Source organism: Lathamus discolor, chromosome 4 (genome assembly GCF_037157495.1).
Source record: "Lathamus discolor isolate bLatDis1 chromosome 4, bLatDis1.hap1, whole genome shotgun sequence".
Taxonomy (NCBI): Eukaryota; Metazoa; Chordata; class Aves; order Psittaciformes; family Psittacidae; genus Lathamus; species Lathamus discolor.
This window is the reverse complement of record NC_088887.1, coordinates 116862108-116876571: the sequence shown is the minus strand read 5'-3', so window position 1 is coordinate 116876571 and position 14464 is coordinate 116862108. Positions and strand designations below refer to the sequence as shown.

The 14464-nt window shown below is 53.7% G+C and overlaps 1 protein-coding gene across 1 annotated transcript; it reads left to right on the top strand.

The window, feature by feature from the left end:
• Positions 1-209: 209 nt before the first annotated feature.
• Positions 210-10456, top strand: ENDOD1 (endonuclease domain containing 1). Its single transcript, XM_065678737.1, has 2 exons — positions 210-807; positions 5471-10456. Exons 1-2 carry the CDS (start codon positions 514-516, stop codon positions 6605-6607), a joined length of 1431 nt encoding a protein of 476 aa, XP_065534809.1. The 5' UTR covers positions 210-513; the 3' UTR covers positions 6608-10456.
• Positions 10457-14464: the final 4008 nt, after the last annotated feature.

Below are 14464 nucleotides of genomic sequence, written 5' to 3'. Positions count from 1 at the left end.
AGTATCCTGCCACCCCTCTTCCTCCTCCCGCTCACCTTGGTCCAGGCTGGCAGTGAAGAGGGACAGCTAACACCTTGCTGGAGGAGGTAAGCCTGACTTTGCAGCATCCCCCTTGGCAGCTCCGGCAACGCTTCTGCCTGCGTCAGCCAAAATCCCTGCCGGGGACTGTGCTGCAATGCAGCACGGCACACCCCTCCCGCCGAGCCCAGCTCAGCCCCGGCCGCCATGCGCTGCCCTCCTCCTCTTCCCACCGAGCCCCGATGACTCCAGGTTGCTCGGCATTCCCTCCTGCGGGCACTTGGCGTGTGTCAGCGCAGCGCGGCGCACGTTCGGTGTCACAACGCGCCGGCTCCCCGCAGGGATCGGCTGTGGTTGCGCGTTTCGTTTCCCTCGCACGCTACACCCGGATTCCAGACGCTCTCTGGCTTGGCTGCTGCATGGACTCAGAGCACAGGTCCCTTGCCGCACGCAGCCGAGGCAGACGGGGCTCCCCTGGGCTCCAGGGAGTGGACCATGAAGACGCCAGTTGTGTTTTTGCTTTGCATCTCGGTTTTCCCAGGCTTTTCCCAGGGCAGAGTGGTCGGAAGGGATGAAGCTGGCTTTGCGGAGTGTAACGTGTTCTTCCCTGGACAAGTCCCACCCGAAGGGTTTACACAGCCGTTCCACGTGAAAATCTGTCAGCAGTACAACAAAGAGCCGCGCTTTGCAACCCTCTACAGCACTAAGGACAAAATTCCTCTTTATTCAGCTTTTAAGTACACAAAGCCAGCCCAAAGCGAGGAGGAGAGCTGGCTGGTGGAACCGCAGGTAAGTCAGCTTTTCCGTCCCTGTAAAGCGAATGTTTCCTAGGCAACATTTTCCTCTGGGGTGAAGCTGGAGAGAGGATTTTGCAGAGGAGGTGGGAGCTCTGCTTGTTTGACTTCTTTTGATAGGAATTTAATGCGAGCAGAACTTATTTTTGTGCTTGGAACTGAGGAAACAAATAGTTCCTTGTCCCACAGGGCTTATAATCATAGAACCATAGGATACTTAGGGTTGGAAAGGACCTTAAGATCATTTAGTTCCAATAAAAGCTGGGAGGCTGCTGCATGTGACATGCAACGCCAGGGAACAGGAAAGTCTCTTTGATACCAGCTCATCACGGGCAGGAGCACTGCTGGTGGGCAGCAGGATTAACCGTCGCAGTGTCAAGGGAAAGCATGTTCACTTGCCAGTGCGACTGCAGTGTTGATAAGAGTTCTTTCTGTGTTGATAGGAGTTTTTAGCTTTGCTGCACAGGGATAAAACATCCATTTGTGGTTCACCAAATTGATGCTGCAGCTATTTGTTTTGTTCCTGTGTTGCATACTCCCATAGAGAAATGAGTTGCCCTATCCTGGAGTCAGAAGTGTGCGGTATAAAGTTAACTTTGCCAGAGTCTCAGTAGTTTTTGTCTCCCCTTGGCAAAACCTGGAAAGTTTAAGCAAGTTCTTCAAGCTGTTATATTTCAGGGAAATCCTTAAAAAGTTGCTAGTGCCCTAAGAGAACAGGCACGTACACTTCACTTCTCTTTTGTCTTTCTTTTTTCCTTGTTTTTCAGTAGTGGTCATGGGGAATTCTGTAGCAAATTTCAAGCTACCCCTATCTGCTGAGCTCAGGGAAGATCAGCAGCATCCAAGGGCATTTTGTCAGAGCAGGAGTGGCTGCAGTAACAGAGCAGGGCGTTGGGACCTCAGGTGCTGGATGCTGTCAGAGTCAAAGCTTACCCCTGTCCCAGGAGAATGGCTGCCCTAATCATTTTCCTCCTTGTGTGAAGTGATGAGGTGCTAAGGCCACGAGGTCGCAGGCAATAAAGATAGGAGATCATAGAATCAACTAACTTGGAAAAGACCTTTAAGATCATCAAGTCCAACCAATACCCTTTGTGCTTACACCTATGTGCATGCACATGGAAATGCAAAAACAGGGCGAGCAGAGAGAAATCACTGTAAACCACTCTCAGCACTCGGGTGAGGGCCTCAGGGTTGTCACATGCTGTTTTTGGGGTAGTGATGTCAGTGGTGAGGGCACCGTCTCCCCCCCCCCGCTGGGTGCTGCCTCCTCAGGAATGTCTGCCTGAGGAGCAAATGCCAAATGTAGCACTGAGGCAGTAATTGGGTGAGGAAGGTGAGGAATGCCAGTGCCACCCACTGCCCATCGGCAGCTGGAAACAGCCAATTAATTCAGCAATCAGTGTCAGGAAGGGCAGGCTGTGATCAGCAGGGTACTGACAGGATTCTCCCAGGTTCAGGTATGGAAACCTGCTTTGCCACAGGTTTCCTAGGGGTTGAGAGCAAGTCCCTCAGGTGGCTTTCACCTCATCTCGTTTTGGCTGTCTGAAAACATATGGGTTTGGCTCTGCAGCCTTAGAGAGAGGTGGAAAACTCTGGAGTTGCTTTTTCTGCCCTAGTGTATAAGGGGCTGCATGAATCACTTTGTGCTTTAGTTTGGTTGATGACTTCCACCAGCCAGATGACCAAGGTGGGACTTGCATTGCCCAGCTATATACAGTATAGCTACCTCTGAGCTGCTCTTGCCATCTTTCTTGGTGGACAGTCAAGACAAACAGGTACTTCTAGAGCCACCCATGTGAATGTCCTACCACAGAAACCTTGGCGTAAGATGCACTGTGCCTCCTCCCTGAGAAACGAGTCCCACACTAAGGCTGGGTGAGATATTTCCACTGCAATCAAAGGTGTAAGCGTGCCTCAGGCAGTAGTGAGGGCAGTGGGATGCTGAAGCTCGCCTGGGATCCTAAGTACTAGTGTAGGGAAGGTGGAGGTAAGAGCGTCCTGCCTTGGTCCTATGACCAAACCTGATGGAAGCTGCCTGCCCTAATAACTGTGTGTTGCCATACTTTAAATCCCTCTGATACTCTGCCTGGGAACTGCAACCCCTACTTTGTGAAACACGTTGATGTATGAGTTAGGTGCTCACATCCGTACAGGTGCTCCGATGCATAATTCATTTCTACATCCCATGCAGTGAATGAGGCGTTTACCTGTCTGCTTGGATCTTGCCCTTGGCTGTTCCATGTTGTTTGGACAGATGGCCTCACGGCTGACTCCTTGAATGAAGATGTGCTTTGGCAGTGATAAAGCCCAAAAGCTTTTTGAAGCAGTGAGGAAAGGTAGCTTGCAATGCAGATTAGATGGGGTGCTGGAGGCAGCTTGGCTCTGGGGCTGAGCTGGGGGAGGCATGAAAACCTCAGTTACACAGGAGTTATTACAAACCATTATGTGAGTTATTATAAACACAACTGGGTGATGTCAGAGCCTTACACATGAGCAGCATTTTTATCATGTTCTTTTTTAATTGCACCCAAACAACCCCAATGGTATGTGCAAAAGCCTGCAGCTGGACAGGTAACCAGAGACATATTTTCCTGATAGGCACCTCAAGGTCTGCATGCATCAGCTCATAAAGAGAGAAAATTAAGTTTATACCTTATGCTTCCTGTAGGCTGGGAATCTCTGCCATGGGGCAGAGCTGACCTGTCTTGGGTCTGCATGTCCTTGTGGTATGGCAGCAATGCTATGGAAGCGAGAGGGCATGAGTGAGGGTGTCAGGCTTGGAAGGGCTGTAGGATGGAGGGCAGTTCCCAGGCACAGCCTTGCATTATGCCTGCTCTCCCCTCATAGTACTGCAGGGTTAAACACAGCGGGTGCATCCCTTGTCCCGTGGCACAACACCATCATCTCATCACAACAGGGAGAAGCAGCTGGGGGGGGGGCAAGAAGGGACAGTGATTTTGTGGAACACATTGTCTGGCCTCCTCAGCCAGTTGCAGCCTGTGAGTTTGGGGTGTCTGAGCAAGAGGAGCAGAATAAAGCAGAAGCAGAGCAGGATAAGTCATTTTAAATGGTGTATTTAGAAAAAGCTATGACCTGTTCATCAGCACATAGGGCTCACAACGATCCTTCCAGTCCTGAAGCAATAAGCATCAGATGCTTCAAGAAACCTCCTTAGCAGGAGATGGGGGTAATGCAGCCCTCTGCAATGGCACTGTGACCAGCCTTGGTGCAGAGAGAGCCCTGAGCCAGCACCGCAGGGGTTTGGCTGATGCAGGAGGCCAGCCAGAGCTCAGTGATGGATAGCTGCTGACACTCGCTGGCACTGGGCCTGTCACACTGACCCTCAGCACAGGCTGGCACAGGGCTGCGAGCAGGCGATGCAGCACTAAGGAGATACAAACACTGGGTAAGGTTGTAAGGACATAGCTGGACATCTGCCCAAGTGCACTGCAGGATGGCCAAGGGACGAGGAAGGATGGCTGGGGAGTGGTTCAAGGTAGACTATGAACTCTCTGCCACACATGTCTCCAAAGTACCTATTATACAGCACAGTAAACAGTTTATAGGCCAGGAGCAAGGAGTGCAGGTTTAATTGGGCCAGCACAGTGTTGGGAGCCGAGGGCCACAGCCTCTGAAACAGAGACTACAGGAGGCATCAAGGCCAGAGACCGTCTGTCACCCCCGAGCTTGTACCAACACATTCACCCTCTAATTTGGGGAGGAAAATGACAATCATCTGGCACACCTCCAGCGCTGCTGCAGGCAGCGTCCACAGGGGTGAGTAAGGAGCAGACAGTGTCCTGCCCACCCAGGAAAGAGCTGAGTGTGCCCTGCCATTTAGTGCTCCTCCTCCCACTGGGTGTTACCTCCCTGAGCAAGACTCTGTGCATGGCTCCGGGAAGAATTCGTGCTGCTGCAATTGCCACCTATGGCTCCGCAGCATGGGAATGGCAGGCACGAGCAGGGAGCACAGATTCCATCAAGGACCTGCACTGATGGCATCCTCACCCATGTTATGCCAGGAGCTGTACATTCATTAGGGATGAGGTTCAGACTAGTAATGATGAGCCCTGAGAGAGTCCTGGGAGCTCTCTGCTGTGTCTGTGCTCTAGGCAGGGAAGTTGAGGTCACCTGCCGTGCTGCCTGCCTTCATTCTGGCTTCCTACACAGCGGTGAGAGGTAAGTGCCTTTGGTAGGTATCTGATATACCATGGGGTTTTTCCTTCATGGTTTGAATTTGATAGTTCAGAGGGACTGAATTAAGGTGCCATAGGTCCTTACATGAACTGGAGGTACCACCACCATAGGAGGTGAGAACAAGGCCCTAAACCATGCATCTATTGGTCTTAAAAACCTCTTTGCACAAGTTAGAGGCTTGATGCACGGTGACTGATGGGTTTCTGAGGCTGTGTTGCAGACCAGGCTGCAGAGCTGCGAGGATCCATTGCAGCTTAAACTAACGTGTTTGACAGGGCAGCTAAGTAGAGCATGTGCTCGTCTGAAGTGCCACGGGGAAAGTAAGGAGGGAGAGCAGGATGTGGTCCAAGGCATAATATGTAGTAGCAGTCATAATGCAAAATGCACTTAAAGGTCCATTTTACACGTTGCTTTCTAAGAAGGCAAATTGCATCCGGTAACTCTTCTCTCCACCATTTCAGGTAGATGACCCAGAAAATGACCTGCAGGAGATGGTGCATGAAGCCGATATTGCTGGCACTGTGGCCAACCTTGGTGCAAACCAAGCCCTTACCTCAGACTACGTGGGCTCTGGCTATGAAAGGGGGTTGCTCAATCCCAGCCTGCTCAATGAGGAGGATTTCCAGATGGCCACTTACACCCTCACAAACGCCGTCCCTCTGAGCCCATCTGTGAGCAAAAGCTGGCACAGAGACATTGGGAAGGTAGTGGAGCAAGCTCTGGTCCCTCACTGCTCCAAGAAGGATCACCTTTATCTCCTTGCAGGGGCAATTCCTTCCAGAGCCCGGGCTAAAGGCAAGCTGTCAGTGCCAGAGACGCTGTGGCTGGCAGCCTGCTGTGATGATGCTCCAGAGGGATGGTCCCTGGGAATAGTGAAAAACATGAATGATGATAACAGCTTGGCAGACCTCACAGTAAGAGAGCTGGAGAAGAAGCTTCTAACAGGAGTTCACTTGTTCAAGGGCAGCTGTGGGGAAGACAACCAAAGCCAGGAGAAAACAAGAGCAATACTGCAAGCTGTCAGTCAGGTCCGCTCTGGAGAGCAAGTGAGAGCAAGTGACAGCCAGGATGCCAAGGAGAGCGGGTTGGTGAGGAAAGTGGCTGGCATCATCGCTACCCCTTTCATCAAACTTCTGGAACTCCTCATCTATGTGCTTGTGGAGCTGGTGAAATACGTGTTCTATTTTCTGTGGCTTGTTATCAAGCGGGTTGGTGGTACAGTTCTGGATGGAGTCTGCAACCTGTGGAACGGGGTGGTGTCCTACCTTAAAAGCATCACCATGGTGCTCATCAGCATCCCTTATGATGTGGGGAGGGTCATCGTCAACATCTTCATGGGCTTCCTGCACATTGTTGAAGATGTGGCGTCCCTCACCTACAGGATCCTGCGCATCCCTGTGGGGTTTGTCCTTCACCTCGCTGCTTTCCCTTACCACTCCATCTGTGCCATTCCCTCTGTCCTCAAAGACATGGCCAATGGGATCGGGGGCACCTTCTCCCTGGTCATCGATGCCACAGCCACCATTCTGCATGGCTTCTATTACCTGGCTTGTCACATAGTCAAACGCTTTGTCCCTAAAGCCTCCTCTGATGACTGATATGGATGGAAACCAAGGCTGCAAAGACACGGAGTAAAGGAGGGAGTGGGGCAATGCTTTAAGATACGTGGCCAAGCGCTGTCCATTTTGTTTTGGTATTTATTGTAGTGACATTAATAATAATGAACCAACTGGGGAGTAACAGGGAAGGCTGAAGTGACGTTGCTGGGGGCCACCACCACTGTAAAGCAAGTTCTGTCTCTTGTAAAGTGTTCTGGTTTCACTGGTGCAGGCCACAAACTTCATGTGATTTGCAGATCTCAAGATGCTTCCTCGGGGAGAGGTGCACTAATGTGGTACAAGGTTATTTCTTTCCAGCTATGATAACACCGAATCCTAGGCATTGGCAGCAAGCTCTGCAGAGCCCATCCCTGCTCGGGAGGAGGTGGTGGTGAGGATTTTAGTTATGGAGGTGTTTCCAGGGCCTGGAGAAAGGAAAAGAGGGAAAAGTACAAGGATTTGGGGATAGGAAACAGTGAGGAGCAGGGAAGGATGAGGGCAAGGTCATGCTGTTGGTTTCACTGCTCACTGCACTGGGATCCCACTGGTGGAGGGGATGTGACTGGGTATATCTCATAGTCCTCAGGCCTTTCCAAACAGCTGGAATCACATGAATCTGACTGTGAGGAAAGACCTGCTGCCTGTTCCTTTGCATGGTGGGAAAACATTTTCCCTTAGCATAGCCACCATCATCTTCCCCCAACTCTCGGGAGATCACTGAGAGTCTAAGCCCTGAAACTTCAAGGCACAGCATTCCCTGAAGGTCTGAGCCCCTGAATAAGCTCCAACAGCAGCATCCTGGTGTTATGCTTTTGGCTTGGATCAGTTGCCACCCGCTCTGCCTCCCTTGGTTGCTGCCTGCTCCCCAGGCATGCAGTGGTGTGTAGGTGTGCGAGGTCAGCATGAGATGATGGTGATGGTGATGGGTAGCACCAAGGTGTCTTTCTGAGGCTGGGGAAAATGGTCCTCCTGGGTGTCCCTCTAGGGCAAAAGAAAGCAGCTCTGCCCTTCCCACCAGCCTGGGCTGGCAGCAGGGGTGTCCTTGTAGGAAGGGGACATGGCAGAGGAGATGCATGGGGAGCGTGGGGGTGGATTTTGCTGCTTTCACATGAGGTGATTTGGTGTTTTCATAGCCCCCACCCAGAGGAAGAGTCAGAGCAGGGCAGGAGCCAGCTCCGAGCAGGGGGTCCTCTTAGAATAGAATCATAAAATCAGCTGGGTTGGAAAAGAACTTTAAGGTCATTAGGTCCAACCTTTGCCCCAGCACTGACAAGTCCATCACTGAACCATGGCACTGCGGGCCCCATCTACACGGTTTGTGAACACTTCCGGGACGGTGACTCCACCGCTGCCCTGGGCAGCCTGCTCCAATGCCTGAGCACCCTCTTGGTGAGGAAATTTTTCCCCACATCCAATCTAAACCTCCCCTGGCGCAGCTTGAGGCCATTTCCTTTTGTCCTGTAGCTGGCTGCTTGGGAGAAGAGACTGACCCCGCCTCACTACCACCTCCTGTCAGATAGCTGTAGAGAGCAATGAGGTCCCCCCTGAGTGTCCTTTTCTCCAGCATAAACAACCCCCAAATCCCTTGGTGCTGTGCTGGGAGTGAAGCTGGTCGGAGGGATGCCAAGGAAGGTATTCCTGCCATCGGGAGAGGAAAGGCAGAGGGAATAGGACACTTGTGGTGAGTCACTTGCACTTAGAGGCTTGGCAGCTCTCATGGAAGAGGCCTTTGCCGCCTGTGAGAGAAAGAGAGGTCGGTGTGGCTGCTGCCGCTGCAGGAAACAGCACGGCCAAGCTCACCCGGAGCCCTAGCACCAGCCTTTTGCTGGGCATTTCCCATTGGTTTTGGATACCTGGAGGAGGAAAGGGGCAGTTTCACATCCTCTGTCTCCCCGTGGGGACTGTGGACTGATCAGGGCTGCAGCACTGGTAAATACCCACCTGTGAGCCCATGCACCTTTATGTTAGAAGGAGATCCAACCCCTCTCCTGCCCTACTCATCCTCTCTGCTTGCTCTTCACCCCTTTTCCTCACTGGTGTGAGCCAGGACCCCCACATCTGGACCACTGGAGCCAGGGAGCACAGGGGCCTGCAGGGGACCATCAGGGGTTTGCAGCTGGATGAGGGGCACAGGGACATCACTGCTGCTGGAGGAGGGCACAGGCAAGCTGCCTGCCCAGGGCTCTGGATCTCCTAGTGCAGGAGGGAGGCTCTTGGTCTCAGCAGTGTTTGCTCTGGCTGGGCTCCAGGAGGCATTTGGGAGTCCTACACACATGGGTCCTTTCCTTCACCTGCTCCTCCATCCCTCCCTCCTGTGCCAGGTTGGTTTTGGACCCCTGATCTGCCATAGCATGCACAGGGAGTCCTAGGGGTGTGCAAGCTGGTGCTGCTGTCCCCACGGGGAGCCCTGCGGTGCTGCGTTGGCCAGTCCTGTGTTGAAGAAAGCCCAGTTAACTCAACAGGGCAGCTTTGCCTCTCTGCCTCATGCTGCCTGCAGCAGGGCTGAGCTGGGGGTAGACAGGTTTAGAGGGTAAAGGAGATTTGGTTGGCTCCTGGTGGTGACAGAGGGTTGTTTCCTTAGCCTGGGGGCTGTGTTTGACACAACCAGCTGTGTGTGCATGTCCCAGACCAGCACACCCTGACCAGGAGGTACTCTGTTCAGCAGTGATGCTAATGGCATCAATGGAGATGCCAACAATGGGAACAAAGTGGGGAGGCGGTGGTATGAGTGGGGACAGAGGATGACTCCTTGTCAGGGACCATGGCTAGGTTGTGGAGAAAAGCCTCCTGCAAGCTTGGCTGTGTTGGAAAGGAAAGGCAGCTTTCATGTGCCTATATGGGTATAGTTGGGTGAGGTCAGTGGTGTTTTACAAGTCCCTCCTTCATGTTGGAGCTGTTGGTTTGGGCATTTCAGGTGCAAGGGGCAAAGTGCAGGTTGCTCCTCCCAGCACGCAGACAGCAGCCTGTGGATGCTCTCCAAACCAAACGACGCATCTCTGCCTACTCACACGTGCCTTCCCTGCTGCAGAACCAGATGTGGAGCTGGCTTCCACCCCTTCAAGACTGTCCCAGCCCCAGCACTGCTCTCAGGCTACGTGGCAGCCACCAAGGCAGGGAAGCAGCCAGCTCAGGAGACACCAAGGTGGGGTGACCCAGCATCCCCAGCAGCCTCTGAAGGCACTTGTGGTGTCAGCAGCTCCCAAGCACAGGCCAAGCACGGTGCAGGAGGTGGCTGCCCCCCGCCCCAGCTTCCTGTCTGGTGCCTTCTGAGTTATCTCTGCCCCATCTTGGCTGTGCAGCGGCTGGCGATGCACTTCTAGGGGGTCCTGCACCCAGAGCAACTTCCCCACACCTGAACCCAGCAGCTTCCACATCCCAGATCCACATCCCGGCATCTCCAGTGCACCCCTGCTCGCAGTGACATGGATGTTCATGTGCTGAGATGCAGCAAAGCTGATGCACCTCAGGTCTGCATCCCCATCACCATCGCTACCCAGCCTAGCTTGGAGCTGCAGCCACATCTTCAGGCCACCTATGGACAGCCCTTGCGATCTAAGGGGCCGTGGCACTGTGGGATCTGGCCCGATGTGGAACAGTATCACTAACATTGTCTAAACATGCTCAGATTCCAAACCTGCACGGGGCATTGTGATCCTGTGCTGCGTGTCTGAGCGGGCAGTGGGAAGTGCGCCTCAAGCACTGAGCAATCATCGCAGAACAAGCACTATCCTGCTACAAACTCAACCATTGTTTGAGGTTATTCGTATCCGGGCATGGTTTATGGCTTCTGAGCTTTGCTCTACCCTTGGAAACAAATGGCTTCCACAAAATAAAAGTTACTTTTCCAAAGAGGGGCTGCTATCGCGTTCCTGTCACCGCTGCAAACAAGATAATGCCACCTGGGCTGCCCTGGCTAATCAGGAAAGCACCAGTGCCACAGTTGCTCTTTGTTATAGTTTGACATCTGATATTAATGGTCCTTTTGTGGTTTAAAACACCTCTCAGAGTGCTGTGAAAGTCAATTCATCAAGCTACAGAGTGTGCAGGTAAAAGCTGAGGGCTTGCAGGCAGGGAATGCAGCTCTGTGTGTGCCAGAAGAGAGGGGGAGAGGGGGTGTTTTGCTCTGGTGAGAAGCACCTGGGTTGCAGCACGATGGCTGGGGTGGATACAGAGATCACATCCCAACAGGATGATTGCTCACGGCCAACAGGGATGAACTCCCTCTTGTGATGCTGTTCCCTTGGCTGGTCTTAGCACAACTTCTTTAGAGAAGAAAAGTGGCCACGTTCCTCCAGTGACAGTATAGGGGTCCTGGGATGAGTAAACCAGATGCTGGCGCCTGCATTTTGCAGGTACCTCTCTTTGGTTCCAGTGTCCCTCTGAGGTCTGCAGGAACTGGCGGGGCACTGGCACAGGTTGCCCGGAGAAGCTATGGATGTCCCATCATGGCAGTGACTAAGATCATGTTGGACGGGGCTCTGAGCAACCTGGTCACCAGACACTTTGACACGGTGTGCACCTCGAGGTGTGCCTTATCTCTGCTGCATTCACCCTTGGGCTGAGCACCAATAACAGCGACCCCAGCAGCACGGCCCCTTGGTCACAGCCCTGGGCTCAGGTCCTCTGGGCCACCGCTCTGCTCCCATTGCAGGCTTTGGAGCTGCTCACCTCCATCTCCAGCTCCGTGCCTCCTGCCAGCCAGGGAGCTGCTCCAGCAGGGCAGGGACCGGAGCCATGCTTGGCCATAGCTTATCTCTCCAGCTTAGTCAGCACCAGTAAACGGAAAAGGTATGGATGGTAAATAGCAGTGTGATTTATCTAACAAATCATAACCCAGCCTGGCCAGGAAGGACTGCCTGGGAGCAGGGAGCGTGAGCTGTGTCTGGGTAGGGCTCAGCATAGGGCCATTCCTCTTCACTGCACAGCCTCCCACGCTGTTGGGTTTACGTTGATTTGGAGCTGGATCTCACATGGGGTAACATCTGCCATTGATTTCCACAGAGCCGCTGTTTCCAGCCAAGCAGAAAGGTTGCAGGCTTCCCAGCAGTGCTAGTGTTACAGCTGGCTGGAATTCCTCCAAGGAAATCTATCCCATCGGAACAGGGTGATTTATCAAACAGGGCTCCTTCTGCGGCAATCTGCTGCTTTCAGTGGAAAAGGTTTTCCAGGTCCAGGCTGGAGCAAGGAGAGAATCATCCAAGAGCAGCCCAGCGGCTGGGTTAGAGGTTTGCACATGGACATCCAGCACCCCCTCCTGCCCGAACCCGGCCTGGCATGTGAATGTGGCTGTATCCATCGCAGAGGAGCGCCCTCGCAGCCGTGGCCCATCTCAGCACGTCTCATTTTGCCCCATTCGTAAGGGTGAAAATAAACTGTTTCCTTTCCAAACCTACTGGATCTGTGACCATTTCCTGGGAGGCAGAAAGCCATTTGCCACTGAGCCAGCAGCAAAGCTGCTGAAGCCACTAAGCTGAAGCAGTGGCTTCAAGTTTCTCATCTTAGAATCATAGAATAGTTAGGGTTGGAAAGGACCTCAAGATCATCCAGTTCCAACCCCCCTGCCATGGGCAGGGACACCTCACACTAAACCATCCCACCCAAGGCTTCATCCAACCTGGCCTTGAACACTGCCAGGGATGGAGCACTCACAACCTCCCTGGGCAACCCATTCCAGTGCCTCACCACCCTAACAGTAAAAAATTTCTTCCTTATATCCAATCTAAACTTCCCCTGTTTGAGTTTCAATATTATCTTTATTAATAACTCGATGTTTTAAACCAATTTAACATGGAGGAGAATGGACATTTGGAGCAGGTGTCACTGTGTGGTTACTGCTGTGATACTGAGGGTCCTGCCAAGCCTCCCAGTGTCTGCTGGTAGGAGATGGTTATGGACCAAAGCCAGGAGCTGCAGCAGGGGTGCAGGATGATGGTGATGGGCAGCAGAGGAACAATGTGGGCTCATCACCGCGGGGGAGAAAAGCAGCAGATGGATGGGGTGTTTCAGACTTGATGTAAGGAAGAGGTTTCTTACAGTGAGGGTGGTGAGGCAGTGGCACAGGTTGCCCAGAGATGCGGTGGATGCCCCATCCCATGAAACATCCAAGGCCAGGCTGGACGGGCTCTGAGCAATCAGATCTAGCGGAAGGTGTCCCCGCTCATTGCAGGGGGTTGGAGCTGGATGAGCTTCAAAGGTCCCTTCAAGCTGAACCATTCCGTGATTCTATGAAATCAAGTGGCCTGTAGGTAAATGGTGAACAGAGATGGCTGAGAAGTGGTCGCTGCATGGGCCTGATGCCAGCAAGCTGCTGAGATGAGTGGGGCAGCTCCAGAGGGATGATACAATAGAGCCAGGGGGACTTCGCTATCTGGATTTATGCTCCTCAAGCATGGGCATGTGAAATCTCTTCTCTGCAGCACTGGACTCCCTCCATCCAGTATAGATATCTCAGTCGGCTTTCACCCGGGCACCTCAGCTGGATGCGCAAAGCTGGGGCCAATGAAGCTTACCTGGGGCTGGTGGATGAGGGTGCTTGTCCCATCCAGGTGAATGTACAGGTGGGGTCTTTCCCACAGCCGCTTGGAAAGCTCTTGGATCACCAAGTCCATCCATGTGGGCAGGAATGACACCAGGGGCTGATGCAGAGAGGTGCAGGTGAGCCCTGAGGCTCACCATCCCACCAGGAGAAAGGGTGACAACTCCAGTGCTGGGTGGCACGAAGGACTGGGGACCAGACGCTCAGGCTCCAGGGATGGAGGATGGTTTTGTCCACCCCCACAGGCTGCAATGCCACAGATCATTCCTGCAGGCCCACTCACAGGGAGGTTTGGGGACCTGGTACCCGTCCTTTATGCCAATCATGAGCCTATTCCAGTCCCACTCTTTCTCCATCCCATTCCCAGCTGTGAGCAGATGCAGGTGCTCAGCACCAAGCACATTCCTGCTGGCACTGCTGGCACTGAGGTTCTGGGCTGCTGTGATGAGGGTGATTTGCACTCAGGTCTACAGATAGAGCTGGTAACGGTGCCTCAGCTGAGCCACTTCTGCTCCTGGGCGGTTTCCTTGCAAAGACGGCACTTTTCTCACTTTGTTTTCCTTTTCCAGCAGGAAAAGCCGAACGGAAAAACCCCCTCGGGGTTGGCTTTAACCCCCCAGAAGCGTTTTCAGCTGACCTCTCCCGTGTCACCGCGCTGTGCTGCAGGCGGCAGCGGCAGCTCGGTGCCCTGCGAGCCGCTCGCTGCACCCAGCCGTGCCCGCCCTGATGGGCACGGAGGAGGCGGGTGAGGCTCCCGCAGGGCACGGCTGCGGGTGGCTGCCGGCCCCTGCTGGAGTCTCCCCGTCTCCCCCTGCGTGCCCAGGAGGGATTACCCGGGGATGCAGCCGCCCCGGGCAGCGGTGTGTGCTCGGGCAGCGTCGCCTCCAGCCCTGCGCTCCTCCTGGGGCCCTCAGGGCATCACAAGCGGCACCGGCCCGGGAGGACAGCGGAGCTAACCCCCGCTCTGGGGGGCCGCGCACCGCAGCAGCCAGCTGCGGGGGCTCGCTGCTGGGCAGGTCAGCGCCGGGGGATGCAGGTCATGATGCTGAAACTAGTGAGATTTGACCGAAATCCAGCTTTTTGGCACCGTTTTATTCCCTGGCTATGCGGATACTGCACCAGGAGCCCCAGGCAGGAGCAGGAGGAGGGCTTCCCTTCTGCAAAGGCACTTTCCTGCATGTTGGAAATGCTCAGTTTTCTCCAAGGGCTGAGGACAAGAAGCACAGGTGGAGGGTGCAGGGGGGTTTTACTTCAGCAGGAAACACAAATCCAGTGATCATCTCCTTACACACCAAAAAGCCTGCAAAAAACGGATTATACTT

What these genes read in the sequence shown, in the direction of transcription:
- ENDOD1 (XM_065678737.1), top strand. Translation starts at nt 514, where the DNA reads ATGAAGACGCCAGTTGTGTTTTTGCTTTGCATCTCGGTTTTCCCAGGC. An exon ending in GCTGGCTGGTGGAACCGCAG is followed by an intron (nt 808 to 5,470) that starts GTAAGTCAGCTT and finishes CCACCATTTCAG; the next exon opens with GTAGATGACCCAGAAAATGA.